Raw genomic sequence first — 27,583 nt, 5'->3', positions numbered from 1 at the left:
GTGGCCGAATCGTTCGAGAAGCAAAAACAGAGAAACCTATTTTTTGCGTTGAATTATTACAAGAAAGACTATATTCTGTAGAAACTGATTTTGCACGTAAAGCGATCAAGTATATAACAAGTGAAACTATATTTCGTTAGTCATATTATCATTATTACGTATAATAGTAGTAGTAGCAGTACTATTAGTAGTAGTATCGAAATTTTGAGCTCAACAGAGAGAAGGTCAAAGCCCCAATACAAGAGATACGTCATTTAGTGTATCCATTTACTGGCATGATTTATGCACCAAGCGTAGCTTCGCGTTGCCTCCGAGATTGGAGACGTCGCAAACTTTTGGCATCTCCCGAGCCTTCCGGACCAACACATCTTTTACCACGTGATGGTGACAAGCGATGACGTCAATGTTTGACAGCACAAGCTTAGATCTCAGCGCTGTCACAGCGACAATAATATTTAAGTCGCTATGTTCTTTATCAACGCTTAACGACCGGGGCAGTGTTTTTACTTCATGTCTCTTCTGCAAGGTTTTTTTTTCTATTGTAACAAAATTATTTGGTCGCACATGCGAAGTTCAACTGTAAATAATGAAAAAATGGCATCTGGTCTAGACGACTGGGCTACCAAAGAGAGGTAGGTCTAGGGTTCAAGCCGCATTCCATCCAATCTTCCCTTTTCTACACCTTTCTTTTTTTTTCCGTCTCTCGCGTGAAAGCGTTTCCAGACAGCAACGGCCACGGACAACTGCGACATGAAAAACGGCCCTTGTGGTGAGATAAAAGCTTTCGCTGTAAAACGTTTAAAGCTCGAAGTACAAAGAGATGAAGAATTCTTTGCGCTAGAGCGGGTTAAATGTGCAACGCATAAAGCGCTACGCCTCGCGACATTGACAGCATACTACAGTACACGACAGCGTATGACCACCCCACACGCTAAAGTGTTCCACATTGAAAATGATGCAACCTGCGCCGAGGTAATCGAAGGTTTACTGGTACACAAATTCCATTTCCTGAGGAAGCAGAGAAATAGATGATAGGCTCGCATAGGCCTCATTGTTATTGAAGATATCATCTGCTTCTAAATTGAGATGCGTGCGTTCGTCCTCAACTTTAGAGATATGAGCTTGATTTTCATGTAACTTCGACAAAAAAAACATGTATTGTCTTTAGTAAATCCTTCATAAAAGAGCAGGTGCATTCCCACTGGCCGCTCTGGAGCAAGTTTCTCATACCCAAAGGAAACACGCGTACTGATTGGGTCAGAATCTCTCTGGAACTTTTTTAAAGCATTTATAGCTGTATATCAACGTATGCACTATATATCACCCCACTTACTTCACGTCCCATCAGCGCTTGCTGAATAAGTAAAATTAACGAACTACAACGTTTTACCTTTCACCTATTTCCTTACAGACCACTGGCCAGCTCCACCAGCTTATAAATGTGTCGTATGGCTTAACAGTACGTATCAGCCTTCAAGTTTGAGTCTCCAAGAACATTGTTCTAAAACATCTTTTTAAAATGTCGATTTAATACGCATTGTGGTGTTTCAAAACTGCAATACAGTGAATCTTGGCAAAGCTTTCCTGACTCACCTAACTTTCCGTGTCACGTATCTCTCAGGCAGTCACATCGATCACGTGCAAGCTGCTTTACTCTTATTTGCAACAAGCAGTAGTGATTTCTAAACAAAATTGCGCGTATAGTAAGGGAAAAAAGAGAACGTTGACGCCTGCTTCATTTTTCCCACAGCTGAACGACTGCATACATAAAATTATTAGATCTGCATTTGTAAAGTGAGTTTGTTTCAGTTAACATCAAGCACACTTCATTTTACGAGAACACCACAGATATATATATATATATATATATATATATATATATATATATATATATATATATATATATATATATATATATATATATATATATATATATATATATATATATATATATATATATATATATATATATATATATATATATTTATATATATACATATATATATATAAATATATATATATATATATATATATATAATATATATATATATATATATATATATATATATATATATATATATATATATATATATATATATATATATATATATATATAAGGGAAAGAAGTATATACCTAAGGGCTCGTTTTCCGTGTTTTAACGCAATATTAATGAGATCTAACAGACAGTAATGCCAAGTAATGTACAGGGGAAGTTATTAAAGCCAATAGAATGTAAAAAGGAAGAAAGAAAAGTGGATGAAAAAATAACCAGCCATGAGCAGGAATCGAACCTACGACCTTCGAATAACGCGTTTGACGCTCTAACCACTGAGCTACCACAGCGGCCTTCCCTCCATCCACATTTTTGGGGTTTATATGTGAATTTAGAAGTAGGAGTGACGGTCAGCGGCATCTATAACCCAAACGACGAGTGTGAAAACACTCTTTTATGCGCATGTTTGGCGTCACGTAGCACGTGAACTTATTATGAGCGGGCAGCTGATTAATAGTCCCTCGTATACAACCAAATGACACCAAGTCTTCCAGTACGAGACCCTCGTTTAACGAAACAAGGGAAAGAAGTGTATACCTAAGGGCTCGTTTTTCCGTGTTTTAACACAATATTGATGAGATCTGACAGTGATGCCAAGTAATGTACAGGGGAAGTTTATAGAACCAATGGAATGTAAATAAGAAGAAAGAAAAGCGGATGAAGAAATAACCAGCCATGAGCAGGAATCGAACCTACGACCTTCGAATAACGCGTTTGACGCTCTAACCACTGAGCTACCACAGCGGCCTTCCCTCCATCCACATTTTTGGGGTTTATATGTGAATTCAGAAGCAGGAGTGACGGTCAGCGGCATCTATAACCCAAACGACGAGTGTGAAAACACTCTTTTATGCGCATGTTTGGCGTCACGTAGCACGTGAACTTATTATGAGCGGGCAGCTGATTAATAGTCCCTCGTATACAACCAAATGACACCAAGTCTTCCAGTACGAGACCCTCGTTTAACGAAACAAGGGAAAGAAGTGTATACCTAGGGGCTCCTTTTTCCGTGTTTTAACACAATATTGATGAGATCTGACAGTGATGCCAAGTAATGTACAGGGGAAGTTTATAGAACCAATGGAATGTAAATAAGAAGAAAGAAAAGCGGATGAAGAAATAACCAGCCGTGAGCAGGAATCGAACCTACGACCTTCGAATAACGCGTTCGACGCTCTAACCACTGAGCTACCACAGCGGCCTTCCCTCCATCCACATTTTTGGGGTTTATATGTGAATTTAGAAGTAGGAGTGACGGTCAGCGCCATCTATAAGCCAAGCGACGAGTGTGAAAACACTCTTTTATGCGCATGTTTGGTGTCACGTAGCACGTGAACTTATTATTAACGGGCAGATAATTAATAGTCTTTCGTATACAACCTAATGACACCAAGTCTGCCAGTACGAGACCCTCGTTTAATGAAATAAGGGAAAGAAGTGTATACCTAAGGACTCGTTTTTCCGTGTTTTAACACCATATTAATGAGATCTAACAGACAGTAATGCCAAGTAATGTACCGGGGAAGTTAATAGAATGAATGGAATGTAAATAGGAAGAAAGAAAAGTGAATGAAAAAATAACCAGCCGTTAGCAGGAATCGAACCTACGACCTTCGAATTATGCCTTGACGTGCATAAACCAGTCTGCATGGTTTTGTGGCCAAAACGACAGCAGGTGAATCTGCACCATAGCGATGCCCTCTGTGCCGATCGTCAGCCTGTCATTCGTGGTCTTGTATATGACGCAGTGCTCGTCTTTCGGTGCTCACGTCCGGGTCACCCCGTTATAGCGACCGACGTTAGGCCCTTTATAATCACCCATGTGGCGGCAAGAAAAAAAAAATAAGAAACCCGTTTAGGTTGACAGCAGGAGGAGAACTGACCTTCATTCTCCTCTAAACGCGGACCACACCACACGAGGAGCAAATCACATGAGCCTTCACATGCACCTGAGCGCATCATAAGTACTAGGTGGCCAATGAAGATGATTATCTCCGCTAGACACAGCCTTCTCACTTATAGCACGCCAAAGATCTCGAAAGGCAGCTGAGAAGGGTATAAAGCTTGAGCGGGAAGAGGGAGAGCAGCGTCATCAGTTACATACCTTATTTTTATGCTCCACAAATTGAAGGTACCTCTTGTTTTTATGATAGGACAATTACCTACTTCAAAGTAGTACGACACTGAAACTTAACACATATGCAACTTTTTATTATATATAGGTTGTATACTGCAGCAAAACGACTTCCACGTAAAAGAAATATTTAACCCACTGTTAGTAAATATCTTAACACAATTCATTTCACCAGCAGCAAGGCTGTTTATAAATGAAGAAATGTTACGTGAGACTGCGCGAAATCCGATCTCTTGGTCAGATAACTTACGTGAAGCCTCCGATCACATGTTTAGTAACCTAACGAACTAAAACTTTGTATAATCATTATGCTGGTAAATTTGTCGATGCAGTTTGAGTGTGCTAGTGTCTCAGATGGATGAAAACATAGAAGTGTCACCAGTTGTATGCTGTTTTACGGTAATATCTGTATAAGTGTACTGAAACCCTCGTCTTCACTACAGCAGCTGATATTTGTAACATATATAGTTGTCGGTTTACACAAGGTGTGTCCAGAAACTAGAAATTAAAGAGCCAATTTACTTATAACAAAAAAGAACCGTCCTTATTAAGAATAATACAAGTGTTTTCATGACTGGTCACGACATCTTTTATACAATTCTACATAAAACAGCACTTTTCCAGAAACATCTATACCTTCCGGCTTCATGGGTGTGATCGAAAACAATTTGGCAGGATGCTAAAAACAGCGAACATAACGCGCGTTAGGAGTAGAGAAAAACGAGGGGCTGCATTTTTTTGTTCTGGTATAAATGGCAGCAATCAGATGCGCTGATCTATCTCTTCAGAAGTATTGTCCTGGGAAGCCAGTTGATCATGAAAGGAAGCCTTCAGAGTGTACACAGGACACGTGTGAAGATTTAATCTATAAGTCACAGACTGATGGCTGTGGTGGAGCCCAGTTTAGTTTTAGCATGCTGCAGAACAAACTGTTCGAAGTACGCTTCGGAACCTGCGTTCGTCACAGCTGAGATTCACTTGAGGTGACATTTTTTGCCCATTGTTAAGTTAGTGGTTGAAGAAGTCAGGTGTCGTGCTTTATGCGTCGAGAAGGATAACTAGGACTTGCGAAACAATAGGCTCGGTGCTCACTGCGGGTTTTTGCGACGCACGCATATCCTTCTCCCACGATACGCTGCCAGAAAAGGAAATTTTTATTGCTGGCACTATTGTGCGAAGCATAACGTCAAAATAACATATTGTGGCATCATCATGCTGCATGTGCACTCATGTATACGTCACTTTGCTTCCTACAAACTTTTGATACCTACAAACGTTCATAGCCTACCACACCATTCTGCATGTAATCATGTACTGATGGTCTCAGAACTATGGTTATATAGTGAGCTGCGCATCAAGTAATATACCGTTTGAAGTGTAGCTTTTAGTTTCCATTCTTTTCCGTGCACCATTTCACACTTAAATATTCTTCCTAGGTTGCTGTCAGTACAGTTTATGTACAAAAGTTCACCGAGTGCATTAGGAACAAATGTTATGCATGTTAAGAACGAATGTTTTGAAGAGTGCTACAAGTCACACTGGACAGTGCAAATTAAAGAACTTTACTTACAGCTGCTCTAAGTGTAATAAGGAGGCATAAAGCAGATAGGACATGTCAGCGGTAAGACGGACGCTGAAATTTTTGGTGGCAACAATACTGGTGGCCGTGCTCCATCTGTTGAGCTCATGTCTATGCTTTGAGCTCGATTCATAGTCGCAGACGCAACTTACTTTAGGATGTGCCATTGTGATTCCGTAGGGTTAACACGCGCTTGATTGAATGCGAACAGGGCATATGTGGGTGTGGCAGAGATAAGGACTGAGGGACTATAGTGAAAATCCTAAATGCAAGAGGACTGGTTACTACAGTCCATATGTTTGACACGCGCATTTCTTTTGTGCTTGCTACATAACAATAGATACGCAACATTGTGGCGTATGCCATTGTGTCAGAGTATGTATGTCAGAATGTGCTTTTGCAGCAATTTTTGCCGCCACATGTCGTTGAATATTTGTCTCGTAATTAGGTTGCGTTCATCGAAGAATGAATTCATAACATACAGCTTATTTTCTTCCGTACTCACCGCCTATATACGCTGCGATGAGCATGATGATGAGTTAATCTTGGAGACTACAGCTTTCATGCATAAGCTGTGGCTTTTTTTTTCACAGGCGGAGAGACGGAGCATTTCCATTCGCTATGGTCTCCCAAATGAAATTGTTTTGCGGTAACCTCAAAAGAAAATATCTGAACAGGCATTTTCAATCGTGAAAACATACGTTTGAAATCCTGATTGCCTTGCTTCCCATCCGGACGTTACAATGTTAGCAATGCTTTCTCTCCAGATAATCATTGGCGATGTGCTGGTTATCGTGTTACATAGGTAATTTTGGTATCACGTAGAAACCTATACGTTTTCTATATAAAGATGGTCTATCATTGGGAGGTGGTGGCCAAGTCTGTGCCAGGGTGGACAATCCTGCTCTAGTGATGCAGTATATTACCGGCAGGTGGTAGCAAGTGACGCCGCACCCCTGACTTTTATGAACGAGTTCTCCATCACTCGTCTTAAGCAAATGTACGATTAGGAATGATCTGCCATCAGCATTCCAACCGAATGTTTTCATTTCATGCATGACTAATTCACTCTCTCTAAGAAGGAAGTGCTACGGCGTTTAGAACTGTCGAATGCCACTCGGCCGCCCATTAGTTCTCAACTACACATTACTCATAGCTCACATGGTGCTGTCCTAACTGTTCAAAACTGTATAATTACTTAAAATAAACTTGGCGCAGCTTGAAACTTTTGAATATGCTAGCTTAGGCCAGTTACTGCTCTGGATCACCCTCCTTCTCACGCGTTCATTATTTCCTGACTTCGTTCTGTGTCGCTCGATTTCAAGCCCACGCTGTGAAGCTATGGTGGTGTTTTATTGTGCCCTTCGCCCAATCCACCCAGCAAATAGCCCGAAACCCCGACTACTGAAAGATCTACGCTGTAACATAACCAGCGCTAACCAGCGCTGCTGCTGTGCGTGAAATGCCCTACAGTAAGAGATGGCGATGATTAGACTATACGAAAGAGCATAGCTGTCAGATGCGCTTGGGCAAACCATCAGCACACACACACACACACACACACACACACACACACACACACATATATATATATATATATATATATATATATATATATATATATATATATATATATATATATATATATATATATATATATTTGAACAGAACACTAGAGTAACATCGGGTTCTCAGTCACTGCTGGACCTGGTATTCCTTTCGGGCACTATGGAGGACTTCAGTGTTACGGTCGAAGACGGCATATCTGAGCACAAACTGATTTCGGTTGAGATTCTATGTGGTACAAAACCTGGAAAACGACCCTTCGTTCGGGTGCCTGTTAGTGACTACGGCCGGGCAGATGACACGTCAATATTAGACTTTTTGGAAACTGCTTTCGATGATTTCAAGCAAGCCTCTGATAGCGAGCCAGTTGATTGTTTGTGGCAGAAATTGAAATCAATAATTAACAGCTGTATAGAAAGGTTTGTTCCCATTCGATTGAAAAAAACAAGGAAGACTAACCCCAGGATCACTAGAGATGTTATCCACACTAAACGCAAAATAAAGAGATTACGCAAAAGACAAGGCCACTCTGAGCAGATTTCTCAACTACGAGCAGCGTTGAAAATCCAAATCTCCAAGTCCAATGAAACGCTTTCTGGGTTCTTGCGCACTTCGCCTAGAAATTTTGGCTATACTTGAGCGATCGGAAAGAAGCGATTGAACATATCACGGTTGGCTCTGATGTTGTAACCCAGAAACAAGATATAGCTAATGGTTTCAATCGCTTTTTCCAATCTGTATTTACAAAGATGGCATTCACGGATGAAGATAAGGAAATAACCGATACTTGCACATGCGCCATGGATCCAGTTTCATTTGATCAAGCGGGCGTGTTTCAGCAGCTACTTAATTTGAACGAAAAGAAGGCTAATGGACCGGATGGAATACCAACTGTGTTTTTGAGGCGGTATGCGGAGTGGATGTCGTTTTACTTAGTCATTATCTTCGAAAAATCACTCTTGACACATTCGCTTCCAAAAGACTGGCTGAGCGCCATTGTGAAACCGGTATTTAAAAGTGGCGACAGGATGCTTTTTACCAACTACAGGCCAGTGTCTCTGACGTGTGTTTGCTGTAAGGTTTTTGAACACGTCATTGCCAAACAGATGGCTATTTTCTTGGAGACAAATGGGCTGATATGTAGGCAACAGCACGGGTTTAGGCAAGGGCTTTCCACGTTATCCCAACTGGTTGAAACTCTCCACGATTTTGCCGCTGCCGTAGATAATAGAAAACAAGTCGACGTGATATGCATAGACTTTGCAAAAGCCTTCGATAAGGTCTCCCACCATAAATTGCTCTTCAAGCTCAAACGAACAGGCGTAAACGAAAATATCCTGAAGTGGATAGAGGCATACTTAACGAACCGCAAGCAGCTTGAATTGATGGGTTTGAGTCTGAATCACTTGATGTTTATTCCGGTGTGCCCCAAGGCTCCGTGTTGGGCCCATTGCTGTTCTTGGTGTATATAAATGATGTTGTTGACATTGTTAACCCTCCTGTAAAAATTAAATTGTTTGCTGATGATTGTTTATTCTATGCCCCGGTGACGTGTGCGAATGAACAAATTGTAATTAATGATTGTCTTGATGATTTTCAAACATGGTGCGATAAATGGGAGATGAAAATAAATTATTCTAAGACAACATATACGCATATAACTACCAAGAAACACGTTTTACCATTTACGTACAGCATTGGACCTAATTATTTACCGCAGGTGTGTGCATTTAAATATTTGGGAGTGCATATTACGAATGATTTGAAATGGCGTGCACATGTCGAGAATGTATGCTGTGCCTCTTACAGAAAACTACGTTTTTTGCGTGCTAAATTACCGAATGCTACGAAAGACGTCAAGCTGCTTGCATATAAAACATTTGTGCGCCCTGTTTTAGAATATGCTTGTGCTGCCTGAAGCCCCCACCAAAAGGATTTAATAGGTAAACTGGAACGAATTCAGAGACTTTCCGCGCGATTTATATGTTCGAAGTATAAAAGGACTGATTCGGTTGCCGAGATGTTAAAATTAAGTGGTTTGGAATCTCTAGAAATTAGAGGACAAAAGCAGCGCCTAAAAGTATTTTTTCAGATATTGCATGGTCAAATAAAAATAGATAGAACAATTTACGTACACCTCCGCATAAGCTCAGCAGCCGGATCAATCATGACACGGCAGTTCGCCCCTTCGGTGCTCGCACGGACGTCTTTCGCAAATCTTTTTTCCCTGATGGTATAGAAGCGTGAAACGAATTGCCGCGACATATTGTTGAAAATTCTGACGCTAAAAAATTTGAATGTGCTCTTAATGTTTACTTTGCCGAGCAATGAATGTGCTATTGTGTTATTGTTCAAAGTTGCTTAAAATATCAATGTCTGTATTTACTTTCCATATCCTATGCTTCCCTCTCTGTAATGACCCTCAAGTGAGGGTTGGCAGTATAAATAAATAAATAAAATAAATACAGGCCAAAATCACTTCGTATACTCTGTATATTTTTAATGATTCTTTGATAAGGAGATAAATTCTTTTCACTCCACGAAATCGAACTCCCGCGAGTTTCTAGCGCTATCATCGGTGACGTAGTACGCTCTATGTATGATATCACGTCTCGAAAGCGTCACTAGAACGTCATGTGTAAGACTCTAATGGGCCTATATTAGACAAGGTAGTTTATTCTGTGAACTAGGCACATCGTGGCTGCGTTTCGCAAAGCGCTTGAGCATCCATCACGGCGGTGCACCAAGATTAAACGGCGCAGGCACATAGGAATGCACCGCTATTCCTGTCGTATTGCCGTAGCCAGTCGTTCTAATAGGAACTTTGTGGTGGTTTGGGTTTCAGACAACATATGAGAATGAACATCTTTCACGAACACATTTTATTCTTTTTGAGCTTGTATCTTTTCTTCACGTTTGAAGGGCCCGGCGTGGCTTCGTTAAAAGGTCGACGGGGTACGTATTTTTATTTTAATCAAGTCTACACCGTAAACTAGACTTGGTATGGAATGCACCACAAGACCTCTTAACTATCCACATTTTAGCACTTCCGGCCTGCTGGGAAAAGGGGTAATGTGTGACTCAGTCACAGTAAACTTGGTTCACTTGTGACAGTGCAGATGTCCTTGGGCCAGGCTTTCATGTAGGGAGTCTGTGGTAACACTTATTGGTATTATAAATAAATATGTGCGACAGGCATAGGTAGGTCCCACGAGTTAGTGGTGGTTCTGAAGGAACGAGGGCAACGGTTCGCCGCATTACTGGGAATGCGCCATTTACATGCGTGCGGCCTATCGGAAAATTATCACCATGATGCATGAATGCAGATGTGCCACCGAAATAGGAATCTTATTGACTGTTCAAAGAAATTCAGATCGTACAGCCTATTTTCAAAGTGCGTTTTATTTATAGATAATTATTTCCCAAATGTCCTAGCAGAAAGCCACCACCTCCATGATTACGTATGCACCTCCGAAAGGGGGAGTTTAATAAATGTTCAAAAATATTCAGATCATAGAACCTATTTTCTAAACTGGGCTTTCATTCCTTATACCTATTTTCTAAATAACGCACCTAAGTGTTACTACCTGTGTTTGTACTCATTTATTGGTAGATTTTCAATTTTGTTATAATACTACTACTTTAGATAAATGGACGACATTTATTCAAATAATTGAAAAGTTCTGAAAACTACCTGGTTTTTAGCCAATCACCCAGCGAGGATGTGTGCCACTGTCCAAGGTTCTTTTTTGCTCTATTCACTGCTCTGAATTTCCATAGAAAAGAAACAAAGCAGCAATTAGTCAAGTAATAATGTGCACGTTACCGTAGTCACACAACTGTCAAGTGATACTTTCTGGAAAATATTAGTGCTGGCTAAACTGCCATCTCAAAGCTCCAAAAGGTGTATTTAATAAAGAGCAGCGATACGACGCATATAGAAATAAGGATTTTCACAACGACAAATGGCGGCACTTGGTAAAAATGGCGCAACTGAGCTGTGTCGGTTGCGAAGCCAAGGCTTAATATGCCACGAAAGTATAATAATCGTGCGAATTTCGTAAAGGGTACTACACAATACTGAACGAATTTCTACGAAAATAATACCATGTAAACCTACAAGTACGGAGGTGGTGTCAATGAGGTCCAACAAGCAACTCTGAGGTCAGTCCAACCGTACGCTAATCTATTGTTCAAGAAGTCGTTTGCCTTTGTTGCTCCCTATGTCTAGCAGAAAATAGCCTGTGACGAGGAAACACACCGCTCGACCTTGGTGCACCTGAAAAGTTATAGTTTTGACCAATATGCTCAGCAATGAGAATAATACAACCAAAGAGACATCCGAAAATATAGCATTGTGCCTGGATTCACCGTGTTATTCTAAATTAAGCCCCTATAATAAATGAACTTAGGAAACAGAGGTACGCAGAAAGAGTAAACGTGAACACTTCTGATTCGACGAAGACAAGCAGTGTCTATGAATACACTGGATTAATCTACAGCGCTAACAAAGGTCATAAAAGTTATGCAAATGTCGAGAAAAAGATTGCATACACAAAGTTAATAAATTTTTTATACAAAAAATATAGCATGATTTCCCGTACGAAAATAGTGACAGTGGTGCTTTACCTATTATAATCTTCATTCTAGAATTTTTCTTCTTCATGTAGTTTCAAATATCACGGAGCTGGTCGTAACGTTTCCAGGCGGTCCCTTTCAAAGTATGTATTTTTTTGTTTCATTTCATTACGTTCGTAACCTAAAGCGAAGTAGTATTTCAGCACTCACGGAATGAAACACGTCATTAGAACACCGGTTAAAGCCAAATCTCGGGCCAACTTCGCAATTAGGCTTTAAAACTGGCAAATGGTTTGGCTTTTTATGCAAAAGTAACTGCCGATTTCAAGACTATTCTGCCGAACTAGGCACGTTGAAGATGCAGACGCGTGCGTGATCTTGAATAATTAACTTTAATTTCGTGATGTTGTCACGTTTAAAATCTGTGGCCATAAGCTCTAGACACACCACCGGCAACAAGAAGGGTAGTGATTGTGTCACCGTAATGTGTCGTCGAAATAGACGCTCATGGTACCCTGCCTGTGTCACATCAATGAAGCCTACATAAACTATCGAGGCATTTTGCATGTATATGTTATACCCTGTATTAACAATATCAAATTTAAGCGAAAGACGTCAAACGTGAGCCACGTGTATAACTGTGACTGCGCTCCACTGAATGATACTTGGTTAGCTTGAATGAAAAGAGTTATCGATGAAAGCGATTCTCGAGAGTCAGCCTTTCAGTCAGTCCGGCTGAGGAAAGTTTCCATGTGTCACAGTACACGTGAGAGCAGTTTCACGGCCACTGGATAAAAAACAAGGTTTTTTATCCAGCCGCCGTCGCAGTTTTCAAGAACATTACCGAACATGTGAGCGCCGTCGAGAAAAGCTGGGAAGACTCGTAGCCGGAGTGAACCGCGAAGCTCGAACTGTATTGGTTGAGTCAGTGTGAGCTTCCAGTTATTTGTAAACTTAATAATATAGCATTATTTTAGTGTGAACGAGTTTGTTCCGCAAGGCTGCATAAGCGCAGAAGCATGCACTCATTGCTTCTTTCTTAAAACCCTTTTTCTCCGACAATAAAATTTGTTAACAGGAACCACGCAATTTGGGAACCTTTGGGCTTCACCTTTGAAAGTGGGCCATGATAGCGATATTCTGTTCCTAGAGTGTACTTCAAACAGTTAGTGTATGGAATATTTTCCAACTTGCTATGCAGCCACTACGTGGCTCTTAGGGGGTAGTAGCGAGCGTGCGTCTTGTAGCGTGTGACTGGCTTTAACCTATGAAGTATTTGTGATACTCCCATGTTTTGACACCCTATGACAATGTACGTTTGTACCATGTACTATTACCGCATCAATTTATGTTGGTTTGTCAAGTATGTATACAAGATGCGTTTATTTGTAAAGCATGAAAGTTGCTTTCAGTGCCTTTCCAAGCTGAAGAAGTTATTTTCCCCGTATTCAAAAGCAGAGCTATGGCTTGGTGGTAAAACACACACTTGCAATGAAAACGACCCGAGTTTGACTCCGACTCAGAACCACAATTCTTTTATTTGTTTTTGTTGCATATTTCTAAATTTTTCGGTCACGCAAAGATGATGATTTGCACTCACAACCTACGACACTGACGCCGACACCGGAGTTTCTGCGAAATGATCTCGTTAACGCTATTGTGGTAATATAGAGCTCCAGTAAGTCTAAGCAGGTACAATACTGTCAAGATAACCCCATGCGTCTTAGGTTGCACGTTTATATATTTTTTAAGTGTGAAATATACTATGGAATTCTTTCAAGCCATGTGACCTATCCTTTTTTTTTTCTTCGCTTGAGGTGACCTTTTATATATCTCTGAATTACCGGCTTCTCTTTATCAATCACAGCTTTCCATCACATATTATATGGGAAACAGGAAAAATATGTATTTTATGTTCTATTTGTTATATTACAGGAGGATCACCCGTATCTCCACAGAGGCAATTACCGTTCTTATCGAGAATATTTGGGAGTACGTATTTTGCTCACACACGAGCTCGCAAGAGAGCTGTATATTTTCAAAGAACTCAGGTCTAAAATGTTTTGCTAATTGTAAACACTCATATATTTGGCACGAAAATTAGCTGAGTGCTAGACCAATAAAGCGTATGCAGTTGCATTGAACGTTAAAGCTGTATGAAGTGCAGAGAATAAATTCCCCTGGCCTTCAGCGACACTCGCGTTTACAGGCAAGCACGCACTAACATTGTAAATGTGCCGCCTGTTTGGAGACAATGGTGGCAAAAGAAAAACTACTTACCATGCAGTGCAACGCCACTTAGACAAGATACATGGCCTAGGCACTCGCCCTATTAGGCAAAAAAAAAATCTTCCACAGGATGCCATTCCACAACGCGTCATACCTATTCGCAAGGCCTGCACGCTCCTTCCACGGCGTCACAGACTATGTCCGATCAAGATAGATGCTCTTGCCTGTCAGCCTGCTGGTGTGTTTATATAATGATGTGTTTGCATGCATTCTATCAGGTGATTCCCTACAAAAGAAAAGGACAATGTAGCATCACAAAGGGACGTTACAAAAGGCTATTTCCCATAGCTGCGTCAGACAGCGCTCCTCATGCAGTGTGCCGCTCTCAGTCGTCTATTCTTGTGTTTATAACAAAAGCGTAGGCTGGCTGAATGTGTCCAATGATGTAATTTGACGATTGACCAAAGTATGCAAGAGATGATAGCATTTGTCTGATGCGCGAGTCTTCAGTATATCACCTTCATCAAAGTATGACCGCCGGGGTGGGGATAAAACCCACGATACTCACTGTAACCGCTACACCAGCATGGTTTACCATTCATAGGCTATTGTGCGTGCTATTTGTAAACTTACTCATTCTTAGCGATAGCACGGCAAACTAAAAGACCTAGAAAAGTATAAATTATACAATATTGAGGGTTTTTTTTTGTCTTGCAGACAGAAACCAAAATGTAAGGGTGCCTCAAGAAACAAGTCATTTAAGCTCAGGGGCACATCAAAGACCAGGAGGACGTCCCTCTTTTTTCAATAGGCTGTTTCGCAGTACGTATTTTTGTCATATACAGGCCCGCAAAAAGGGCTACTGATATACTCGAAAAATAACAAATGAAAGATGTTAAGTAGAAACCTTGTTTAAGCCTACTTAATTGAATTTGTCTTCTGTAGTGGTTCATATGAGTTTAGTTTCTTTCATACATGCAGCGCTGAATAGTTAATGTGTCGAAGTCAGAAAATAAATGTAGTCCCGAATTCAACGTTGCCATCTGCTGCAAAATGTCCACATAAGTACACAACGTATGCTACTGAATCCGCCACTGTAATTATGAAAAGAATCTATGCCAACTAAATGGCGTGCAAATCCGCTTGCACACTACACTGACTACATACTCGTGATCAATTTTTTATTACTTGCGGTCGCGATTTTTTCACGCAACCAAAAGTTATAAGCATGCTATTTCTTCCTAATCTGCTAGTTCACAGGAATCGCTAAGAATCTATCGTACAAAAATACAGAATCCATGACGCAGACGCAACTGGCCACATAAGATGGTTGCTTTATTGCAATATTATGTCGTGGTATTATTTGCGCACGTAATCACAAGCGTCACTCATATGCTAACATGACCCAGTATTATTTTTGGTGATGTGTGTCAGTTTTGAGAAACGAATGAGCTCAAGCTGTCTTCAACTACCACGCATTGACTTAGGGCTCCAAGTAGGATGCACCAAACTAGGTGAGACTGAGGATATTTCCGAGCTCCGCAACATTTTGATTAGAATGCGCGATCAGTACGATAAATTCAAATCCACCCCTCAGCTAGCAGAGTTTTACTACTTACGATGAATCCGAAAATCAAATTATGAGCAGTAGACGAATTTGGACGGTGTTGCCAAACCTGAAGCATCTTCTTTCATTTGTTTTTCGTTCTATGGAGTCCAGAACTGCACTTATGCAAAGGGGGTGTCAGAATCTTCTCAGTATAACATTTTTCAAAGACAAAGGCTGTTTAAATTCATTTCAAACATTTTATTACGTGTACTAAGTCTCCTTTAGAATAACCATTGTGGAGGCATCTGAGATTAGTTTCGGCTGAACACCTTACAACATGACGACCACAGCTAAACCTGAGACCACGTGTTAATCATCGTGATTGGTCCGCACATCTTAGAACTGTGCACGGTGAGCGCTCACATTCATTGACGTCTTTATTGCATGCAAGCATCCTAGCCCTCGTGACCAGCTAATTAGTCATTTAGGTGGGCGGTATAATTCACCAGTTAGGTCAAGACGTGCTATGACCAAGCCAATTAAACCGAGTCGTGGTAAAACCAAAGTTATTACATGCCATCTTAGTATGATCATGTTAATAAACCCATATAAAGGTAGGACTGCGTTAACTAAACATGCCAGTATACCCTCCAACTTAACTTCAATAATTAGCCCAACCTCAATCATGAACATAGAGCAATACCACTCTAAATATTACCCCCTACATTTATTATTATGATTTCCTAATACTAATAAGAATTACCTATTGCGATGGCAAGTGAATTGTTCTAATTATGCCTTAACTAATTGGCTCCACATCTTTTATTGCTTCACTAATTAGAACAAGATAATTACAGCCTTTTTATTGAAACCTTATGAATAGAGACATAACAGGCAGGTGTTATGTTCAATGATCAATTCTTCGCCTTCTGGTTGTCTTTCTTCTAGCAATTTCATGCTTTCGCTGCAACGCGCATTGCAAAAATTTTCACGAACTTCCCAAAGCTTTTCTTCTTCAAGCCTTGGCTACTTAGCATCATCAATATTAGATTTAATTTTTGCAGTCTTGGCTCAGAAAGAGGCTTAGTATACGACCTACTCAAAACGTTGGAAAAAGCTAGGTCGTTACAAGCTCCTTTATGCCTGCTTAGCGCCCACCGCATCAAACGCTTGACAGACACACCAGCTCCATGACTGAGTTTAACTGAGGCATGCCAAGAATCAACAAATTCGTATCCAAGTTCATGCTTAAGTTGAATTGACCGCTGATCACGGCGAAGATAGGATCCACTCACCCCGTTTGCTCTTGCTGAGGAGCAATGCTCACATTTGTCGCCAAATTCGCTCATGAGTCGACTCATTCGGACTCCATCACACTCATATCTGAGTGTGATTACACTCAGATCACACTCAGATCGAGTTTGAGTCGGAGTGAGTCTCAGTGAGCAATAGTTTCGAAATTCCAAGTCTGAGTGAGCGCAGTGGAAGAATAGTTTAGTAAGAGTGAGTCCTAGTGAGTTCGGCTCAAGAAATTGTTGGTCAGTCTATGTTCAAGTGAGTCCAAGCCGTAATATGTATTTCTTGAGTAAGTCTGAGTGAGTTTTACTTTTTTGCCTAACTAAAGCTTTATATATTCTCTTTTAGCATAGGCTTTACCTGAATTCACGTGTATACTTACGTCAACTCACACGCATTCGAAAGCAGTTTCGTACAGATACCATTTCAATATTTATTGATCAGAGGCGTGAATTGCGCAGGGGTATGCCTTGACTGCCCCCGCCCCCATCTCTTCCAAGTTAATGATAACTTTGTCTTATGCTGTCCCCTCTTCCAAAAAAAAGTTACAGCTTTGCCGGAAAGGCGAAGCAACGAACGTGATAGCAACGAATCGAAAAGTCACGCGCAGAACTGAAAGCACATCGAAACAAGTGAGCTCAGAATTGACTCGTCTGCTCTAGTAGTCAGGATACTCTTGCATAGCACCCTAGTACCTGTCACCGAATGAGTGTAATGAGATAAAGGCTGCAAAGTGGGGTGCTAATGATAAAGATACCTAACCATGTGGAATACAGTGTTACCACTTTTTTACGTTATCTGTCACAGTGATGTAAGTTAGTACCTTACAACGGCGAATGAGTGTGCACTACCTCAATAATGGTACCATCTGCAAGATGATCCTGTAAGTGGTATATTGTTTACGTAAAAAATGCGTGAACATAAATACATTTTACAACATTTTTCAGTAAGACGCCGACTGAGTTACAAATCAATCAAGCTCGTTTGTAATCCTCCGTTGTTAGATAGCTTAACTAGCTCACGAACTTACTAAGAAGAAATACAAAACTGCCTTTGCTTTATCCTCTTCGCAAGGGTCGTAAGTGAATTGTCCACTGCATACAATGATTTAACACTAACCGTGTCACCGTATTAACGCTGAAGCAATATTGCGCTACATAATGAAGAAATATTGATCGCCGTAATAAGTAGTTTTTATTCAACGTAATAACTGCGTTTCACTTGTATCAGAATAATTTTATACGATACTCTAAAGCTTCACTCACGTATTTTAGCGGTGATGTTGAGGTGCCTAGGTTTGAAAAATGTGATATATTTTGCGGTAAAGTTCAACTAACAGCCACCCTCGCGGCAATACGTTTGCTTTCGATTCAACAAATAGGTAATCTCATTAAATATATGCCTTCATTGATCTCAACTCGCAGGAGCACCAGTGCCAAGTCCAGAAAGACGTCGAAGGACATACGCTAAAATGAAGGCCAGTATGTATCTGCTTATCATGTACCTGCAAACAAGCTTGATCATTTTAATAGGCGGAATATTCATTCGCATGATAATGTGTAAAACTCTAACGTGTAAAACTTCACTTATGTGGTCAAAATACACGTGGTATAAGAATACAGGTACTCATCACACATGCATTGAGATTTAATCTTGTTTGTCTTTTTACTGTGAATGGCTGTTACTAACAAAGTTTTATGAACCGCAATTAGTAGGTGCAAAGTAGGCAGATCATGTCGGAACATTGGGCAAACTGAGCGCTTGCAGCCTGCCTGAAGAGACCGTAGTTGGGGTGCATTTATTGAAGTTAATTCCACAACTAACTTGACAGTCAACTATAACGCTGGGGTGTGTTATCACGTTTGTATCGGAGACGTAGTGCCCCTCGCCGAGCAGATTATAGGTTACCTACTAATTCATTCTCCGCTATTCTTGCATTTCAAACGTGAATTAGCATTTTTTTTCACCCGATTGCTGAACAAACTGCTTCAAAGTTAATGCCTTATGCTCATTATTCTTCCCCGAAGCAGTTATGCACTAATTTTGATATGAAACACAAATTGGTGCAGATGCCTATTTTGAAAACTTTGAAAATGAAGGAACGCCTGCATGAGAATACTGCGTACTCAGGACAATTATTAGCATTTTAATGAAGTGATGCGACTGAAAAGCTTGCGACATAAGCCAATAAATGAATCTTTTTCTCCTAAACAATTCCTCAAAAAGCAATATACTTTTGCTTGAAAAAACTTCAAATTTAAATCACTTTCATATTGTTTTTTTTTTTGCACCACCTCTGATCTATCTCGATAGTTCCGTGGTGCGTTGCCTCGTTAAAGACGATATTGTTTTTTAGTCTGACAATACTTTGCAGGCAAGGCTTATCCGAATTTATTCCACATTTATTATTTTAAAAAATAGCTTTGTTATCTGAAACTGCCGGTTGTCGTTTCCTCTCAGCAAAAGAACTATACAGTCACTGTATTCAATCGGGCCACAATAATTACGCTTGACAACCTCTGCCAATAGCTGTGCTGCCTGAACTACGAGATGCAGTACTCGCCGCGCTCAGATGCCACGGTACAGCATGGCGGTGTAAGGATACCTACACTCCCATTACAAACCTCACAACACCCAGCTGCTAAAGTGTCTACCAGAACAATCGCTAAACCTGTTTCTCTCGTTCATTCTGTTCTCGTAGAGGCCGGATAGGAACATGACTACGGCGCAACACTACCTCATCGGCAATCTGGCAGAAGTTGTAACGTTCCAGAGAAAAAAAGAACACCACAGAGAACCACTTGTGGGACACATAACCACGCTTGTTGTGACTTGTAGTTTAAGTGCCCAAAAAAGTGTCACAGAAGAGACCTTTTTCGTGACTGATACTGTGCTTGTGTGGTGCTCTACAAGGCTGTTTCAGAGCAGAATGAGAACCATTCCTCGATTGTTTGGCATCAATGCCTAATAAAAGATCTAGAAGATCACATGAAAACAATTTGGACGACTCCCAACTTTTCGAATGCGTGCATGAAAACACCCTTTCTTTCCACCTGTGCTGCAGTTAAAGACGTTGAACAGTTATCTTCCCCAACTGCTAACCGGGGCAGAGTGGTTTTGAATTACCACGCGTTTGGGTCCACTATGACTCGTAGCTACCCGGAAGGAAGGAAGGAAAATAATATTATTTTTATCCTGAGGAACACGACTGGATCACGCACCCGGCTCAATACCACGTAGAGACCGAGAAGCCGAGCCTGCCAACAACCTGGTATTACCTTTCTTAACGAAACAGATACCCCTCACTGGTAGTACCACAATGTGAAGATTTAGCTATACAATTGGTATTGATAGTTACTTACGATTGGAATGAAGTATCTGGAGCAAACAATAAATATTTGACAGACTGTGACATTTGTTTTTATGATAATAAATAGAACGCTGAATAGACAAAAGATCCCCAGAAAATATGGACGCCTTAGTGCTTTACTAAAGCGGGAAAATACAACTCCCCTGACAGGTGAAAAAAGCTACAATGTAAATACCTATGTGACTCGTAATACCTGAAGATCACTTCATGATGTAAAACAGTTTAAATTGAAAGTAGTTATTTGCATGGCTCTGGAAGGGTGTGATTAACATCGAGTTTATTTTAAATATATACAAAGCAAACCGTTTATTTCAGAATTATAAGATCTTTTAGCGAGAGAGGCTTCTCCAAATTACTTATTGTGCAAGGAACTTGAGATTTCTATATTTATTTCGCTTATTCAACCCTAATGTCAACATTGCGCGTCATCTTTATGCTTGTTTCTGTGTACTGAGTTCATAGAAAAATATTCCCTCATTACTTATTCAAAGAACGATGCGTTATTTCTAGCTTTCTCGCCACAAATGTACGCGCTGACTTGTGTACTACAGGGCTATCACATGTACTTAATTAAAGGGATTCATAGAAGCCTTCGACATGGTATCGCATTCTCTCTTACTGTTTTAACTTGCCACCCTGAACATTGATAAGACTGTGTTAAAATCGAATGCTATCTTTTTCAAAGAAGACAAACCGTACTAATAAATGGAAAATGCTCTGAACATGCAGATGTTACCTCAGTGATCCTACAGTGCTCCGTTTTCGGTCCGCTATGACTTTATTTTGTGTCAACGATATCTCTGCAGGAATTTCATCTTCTATACAGCTGTTTGTGGATGACTGTGTTGTGTACACAAAAGTTTTTGATCGCAAAGATAAAACAGGGCTTCAGAAATACTTATCCCTGATTCATAGCAGGTGTATTAAATGAAAAATGAATTTCATTATAAGAAGTGTCCACATGTTTTATTTACTAAAAAGATAAAACCATTTCAGCTACGGTATCATCAGAACAATGTAGAGTTGGAAGAAGATAGTACGTATAAGTATCTGGGTGTGCTGCTATCATCTGAGTGTTCATGGAGGCCTCAGGTGGGCACTCTCATAGCGAAAGCTGGTAAGGCCTTAAATGTTATTCAAGGAAACCTAAGATTTTCGCATGTGAATTTTAAACGCATGATATACACTACTTCTATCAGAACTACCTTGGATTACGGTTGTGCTGGGTGGGACCCCGCCGAGGTTACCTTCATTGCTGCTCCTGAAAAAATTCAGAATAGCGCTGCTAAGTTCGTCTTGAGATGGTACGGAAGTCGCAGCGATGCACTGCAATGAAGGCTGAACTAGGATGGGAGTGTCTTGGTGACCACCGTCATACACAGAGACTAAAGTTTCTTTATTTGATTTACATTGAAAAACGGGCAATAATAGAGACATTTACCTACGCAAACCTCTTTACATATAAAAACGTTTTCATCATTTTGCAAGATCCTGGAATACCATTCTAGAACGAACATGTACGCCAAATAATTTTCTCCTAGAATAATTAAACAATAGAATAAGCTAACTGAAAAGCGAGTACATAGTGCAAATTAATATGCAATTCATTCAATGCTCTAATTCCGTGCAGTAAGCTGAACGAAGATGTATTTATGTGTTGAAATAACTGTATTATATGTGGGAACAAAGGTGCATTTAAGTTGTTGGTGTATTTTGTGCGCGTACGATGGTGTCATTCATTGGTGAAACCCCCTCCCCTCCCGCAATACGCCTTCAGGTGCTGCGGGGTATTTCATGACTAAATAAAGAATAAAAAATAGAATGCTCTCCCCGGTGAAAGTCTTATACCCTACTCAAAAGTTGATATCCCCACAAAGTGATATAGCCTGCCAGAGATTGGTTTCAGAAAACTCGATGCAATATAACTGATAGCGAGATATAGCTGCTGCGACCCAGTATTCCCAAAGTTCCTATCTCAGAAAGAAAGCGATGGTGCAAGTATGCATCAAAAGTTTAGATTTAAATGGTAGTTCTGCTCATAATAACTTTGCAGTGGCACACTGAGTGTTCTCAGTCGTGTCATACACTAACACTTCGAAACTATAGGTAGCTAAGTGGCCTCATATCACAACAGGTACATGTTTATGTTTGCTTCCCGTTGAATATAACTCCTGTCCAAACAAATTGACACATATTATGGCCCTTGAATAATTGATAAACTTGGAAGAGAGTATACTGAAGTAGTGATTATTTTTTACTGCATAGCAACTATTTTCTCCCAATTCATGCCTCATGTAAATGAATTTCTGGGTATTTGAAGAAACCTTTGATCAAAAAACTTTGCCTTAATAGTTGCAACACTGTGGAAGTAGTCGACAAAGTTAGTGAAGGATTTACAAGTTTCTTATACAAGGTTCTTATGAATTGGTGACAAATAATTATTCATGGAAAGAAAGTTTGGTAGAATTGATTCAATGGATTTGTGATGGCACGTTTCAAATATATATTTTTATACTGCTGAATGTTTTTTCGGTGTAATAGTTGTGTCTTAAAACTCAAGAGGTTCGATCACTGCCGACTGTATTTGAATGAAAGAGAACAACAACTTATTCAAGTCTAATATCTGAATTTTGCAATATTTCCACACCCATACTTCAATTTATCCTCTGAATGTGATAGAATCGAGAAATCCTATTAGTTTTTGCAAAGTGCCCACTAGTAATTTCTTTTGCATCAAGTATGTAGTTTTTTTTTTCAAAAGATTCCTCTTGTACGCCACGTAAACAGATGTATTCTCTAATAGTCCATAATAGTGACAAAAAGCATTTCCGGGGCCGAATAGGCCACAGTATATATTTCACTCAGCCAGCATGACTCGTCCTGAGTAAAATGAGAACACATATAAGCGTTCTGACGGGAACGCCGAAGAATGACAGAGACACTGGGAACAATAGAGTGTATTTTCGCAATCGATTGTTTTTTTGGTATGCACACCACTTGTACTTCAGGAGTAGCAAATGATGAAGCTATAATACTATATGTCATCGCTTCAACCTACACGTGTCGCATCGATCTAATAAAGTGCTATTTGAACTTACAATAGATATAGCGCGAAGGCTTCCGTTATCGGTAGGTTATTTCTGATATGCACGTAATACAGCCACGTGTAGCAATTGTCACATAACAAATAATATTATAGTACCACCTAAAGGTCTAACAAAAAAGTGAGTGTTCGCTTGCTAAAACGATATGGTGCAAATATATACCAGTACCTTTTGTATCTTGACATGACTGATAGATTGCGCCATGTATCACGCAGAAGTTACCAAATTTTTTATGCAGAACGCCTGATAAATTTTTTATTCCGTCTCTATCAAGAAAAAAGAATATGGTCTTTCGACGTTCTTTGCCGGTCAACACGAAGATAAAAGGCAAAGTTTCTATGTTCAGCATCACCATTATATTTTGTGTTCTCGACTGAGTATCGCGTTCAAAAATTATATAACCGATTGTCGTGGCATAACTGGCCTAAATGAAGCGTGTGTCAGATAATGTTTAGGGGTGAAGCTTCTTAAGCCACGGGTCGTGAGTCCTCGATGTTTGGAATAGTAATAGGTAGCCACCTCTCTCGTAGTTCTTGGAATCTGCACAGGATCACGGTACTTCTATACGAACAATATATCATGAAAAGATGCGAGATGGCGGTACTGGGAGAGTTCACTAGGTAGACGTCTGTACGGAGAGACATGCAGACAGGCGGAGTGACAGACGGACGGACACGCATACACGCAGATGGACAGACAGACTGACGAACGGGCGAAAGAATGGACGAACAGCCACACAGGCAGAAAGGCAGATCAGCAGAGAGGCAGACAGGCAGACCGAAAGACAGATAGACAAACAGACAGATGAACGGACGGATAGACGAACAGACAGACAGATAGACAAACAGACAGAGAGACTGACTGACTGACTGACTGACAGACAGACAGACACACAGAGAGAGAGGCAGAGAAACAGAGCCATGGACGAATGGATAGACTGACAGACAGACATACGGATGAATGAACGGGTAGAAAGACAGACAGACAGGTAGATGGACAGACAGATGGACGGACGCGGCCTGCGAACGGACAATTTACGGTTTACTGATAAAACCGTTCGAGGTTATGCCCCACCCATGATCACTCACTCCTTGGTTATGCTGTGATTTTTTTATTTTTTTGGTGTGGTGAGTACTAATAAGTTTACTCAGTCGTTAATATTGAAGTGTCGATTTGTTATAAGTAAGGTGTTAAAGATGAGACATAGCGACCGGTATTGATGGTATTCAATCTCCTAAGGAACACATGGGGAATGTTACCGTCCATGTATAAAAAGACAGTGTTAAAAGCGAAGAGTGACAGCTCTCGCTTGGTTTGCCATACATACTTTAGGTGCAAAGCAGCTCTTTGAGTAACCTGTGTAATACCCCTGTCACACGGGCACCCATGAAGACCGTTTAACTCCCTCGTCTTTACGACAACGAAGATGCGGTTGGTGTCACACGGCCACCATTACGCAAACGAAGGTGAACGGAGCGTTTCGCAAAGGACGTTCAACGATCTCCCTTCGCAGCGAAACGAGGTACTCTCGTCCTCAGCAGTCTAGAGGTCAGAGAAAAATTTCGAGCACTAAATGGCCGCAGTGAAAGAATAATACATTTTAGCAACATTAAACGTTCTTTCGTTGTAGTACTCATTCACAATGCGTGTTTGTTTACAATATTTACGCCCGCCAGAGTTCACTTACTCTCAACACCGATGCCCTACACACCGTGCCTCGCGACTCGCGAGTCGGGCCGGCCGGCGCCAGCCGATCAACGTCATTACTAGCGCAATATTGCACTACTTCCTCACGTCGTCCGCTGTGTCACTCATGGCTGACGAACACAAAATGTGCACTCACGAGGCAAGGAAGCATAAGAACTTTCGTACCGGGCATGTACACAGGCAACAAAACAACTAAAAGCACAATGTGGTCAGCATAACTAGCAGCATTGCTACATTTAGCAAATGCGTTTTTATTTGAAGTTATTTTTAATGGTTTGTTAGTCGCATACCTACTTTATAGTGCTTTTTTGTAAAAACCGCATAACGAGGATTTACGAAAAAATCAATAGGGATCAAATTAGAATATTTTTCGAAAATCAAACAGCGCTACCTGAGCCCCCTCGTGGCAACTGTTACAACCTTGTCATTGCCGTGTGACACTGCCACAACTGCTTCTCCGTCGAACCCCCTAGGGGAGATTTACGTTGACGGTGTTCAACGGAGTTTGGGGGTGGCCATGTGACAGGGGTATAACGCTATCCCTTATTCCGCAGAACTCTTCTCGCCGCAGGTGTTGGAGTGCTGCCAAGTAGGTCACGCCATTCTAGCAGTGCGTGGTGCCGTCTCTCCCTCGCCTGCCCCGCCTCGCCGCGCGTGAGCTCTCTGTCGCTTCTTCTTCACCGCTGGCAGTGCTTGAACCCGCTCCTCACGTGGGCATCATCTCACCATTGCCAAATCCCTCAACAAAAATCCATGAGCCGCTGGGTGTGCGTGCTGCGCGCATCTCGAGAATTTTGAGGTACCGACAATGTGGACAGTACGCCGCAGCTTGCTGGGTGATCGCGCCGATGGGCGGGATGCCATCGCGGCATGCTTCGCACTACTGCGCGCATACCTTTCCCGGCTGTCGCCGGCGTTGCGAGGGTTAGCGAAGCCAATAGAGTTCGCGGATGGTGACGTCAACACAAACGGGGCTCGAGCCAGAAAAGCCAAATGCAAGCGTCAGCGTCGAAAGACCAGCTACACCGACTAGGTACGAGTCAAGAACACCAATCGCGTTCGCGAATACAGATGGCATGTGGGTAACACCGACGAGATGCGAGCCAAGGAAGTCGAGCACAAGCGTTTTCAACGTGTCTCCCCTTCTGTGTTTTTGCATTTCAAACTAAGATTTACTTGATTAAGCCCTACACCGAGTTTCACTTCAAACCGTTCTTTCTGCAACGGCGTCGACGCCCGTTTGAACCGGGTGAATGCCGCGTGCACCACTACTGCTTTCCATCCCATCAGGGTTCCCTTGAGATATATGGTCCATAGTTTTTTTAGGTGGTATGATCTGTTTGGCGAAAAAACAATAGTTTTGTTTTGACCTGGTTGATGTTGGACCTAGGTTCAGGCTCCGGTGCACTGTGAATGACGTGATAAATAACATAAGCTTTATTGGGCAATCGCTGAGATTCAAATAGGCATCTTTTTCCGTCGCTCAGGGGCACTCGTCCCAAACGTAGTTTCAGGACTTTTCTTGAAGCGGCCTTCTCGGCTCGCTGCATGTCCCAGCGTTGTGCTGTTACGTTCGCTCCGAGCATTGCTGTCTTCTACTGCGAACCGAGTCTGGTGCTGGAAAAGACATAGCGATCGCTGAAGTGCGAATTGTATTTAAAATCCTGGCATTTACACGGTGTATTGACAAAGCATGACAGCTTCCTACAACGAGCTGCATCTGTGGTAGCGTTGACATTTGGTTTCAGGAAGGTAATGATTGTGATGTTTTATTATTAATCTTGCATTATTTGTTCGTAGTTTACCGTTGGCCTCCTGTTCAGTCTTTCATGAAGGCATGGATTTAGACGTTTTTGTAATTATAGTTTCTTGGTTGTCGCGGAACCTGCTCACACGATGATCGAATGTTTAGCCGTTTGGAATATCACGTGGAGGCTGTTTTCCTTCATAGACGCTCGGAGACTGAGGCCTCGTGGAAATAGATTAGCTGTTTTGACGGCAGATCTGTGTGCCAGGATTCAACCCAAGGGCCTCTGGTTATCGAAGTTTACCTCCACTTGTGTACGGGATGTCTCTGGAAGATGTAATGAATACTCTCATTTTTGCTTGTGCTGCTTCCAGCATTTATGTTAGAAGACGAAAATAGACCAAAACAAGCATATGAAAGACTCCCGTTTATCGGGGTGCCATGGTTTTTTTTCCTGAATGTCTCACCAGTGCCAAGAAGGCCTTCTGTCCTGTATGTACTTAGTTTTAGTTTCACAAAAGAGGCAGCGTTGCGTGAGGGTGGTCAACAGCCGTTCCCTGAAGGACGAAAAATGTTTTACCGGCAATAAAACCTCACCACAAGAGAAGACAACCTTTTGTTAAGGCTTTTTAATTGATTGGCTTGTTGTTATGAGTGGATATCTAGAGTG

At 41.1% G+C, this 27,583-nt stretch overlaps 1 protein-coding gene across 1 annotated transcript; it reads left to right on the top strand.

Moving 5' to 3' along the window:
• The first annotated feature begins 10,033 nt into the window (after positions 1–10,033).
• LOC142769158 (uncharacterized) lies at positions 10,034–20,066 on the top strand. The gene is made up of 6 exons (XM_075872115.1): positions 10,034–10,288; positions 12,004–12,054; positions 13,847–13,903; positions 14,858–14,962; positions 18,410–18,466; positions 19,687–20,066. The coding sequence occupies exons 1-6, from the start codon at positions 10,186–10,188 to the stop codon at positions 19,695–19,697; spliced, it is 384 nt and encodes a 127-aa protein (XP_075728230.1). The 5' UTR covers positions 10,034–10,185; the 3' UTR covers positions 19,698–20,066.
• The last annotated feature ends 7,517 nt before the right edge of the window (positions 20,067–27,583 follow it).

The sequence above is a fragment of the Rhipicephalus microplus genome, chromosome 8, assembly GCF_043290135.1.
Source record: "Rhipicephalus microplus isolate Deutch F79 chromosome 8, USDA_Rmic, whole genome shotgun sequence".
Taxonomy (NCBI): Eukaryota; Metazoa; Arthropoda; class Arachnida; order Ixodida; family Ixodidae; genus Rhipicephalus; species Rhipicephalus microplus.
The sequence above is the reverse complement of the archived record's forward strand: the minus strand, read 5'-3'. Positions and strand labels throughout refer to the sequence as shown.

Excerpts from the sequence above, each read along its gene's own strand:
- LOC142769158 (XM_075872115.1), top strand. The coding sequence starts at position 10,186 with ATGAGAATGAACATCTTTCACGAACACATTTTATTCTTTTTGAGCTTG. Across the intron at positions 12,055-13,846 it reads TCCAGGCGGTCCCTTTCAAA|GAGGATCACCCGTATCTCCA; the intron begins GTATGTATTTTT and ends GTTATATTACAG. Across the intron at positions 14,963-18,409 it reads TTTCAATAGGCTGTTTCGCA|GAGCACCAGTGCCAAGTCCA; the intron begins GTACGTATTTTT and ends CTCAACTCGCAG.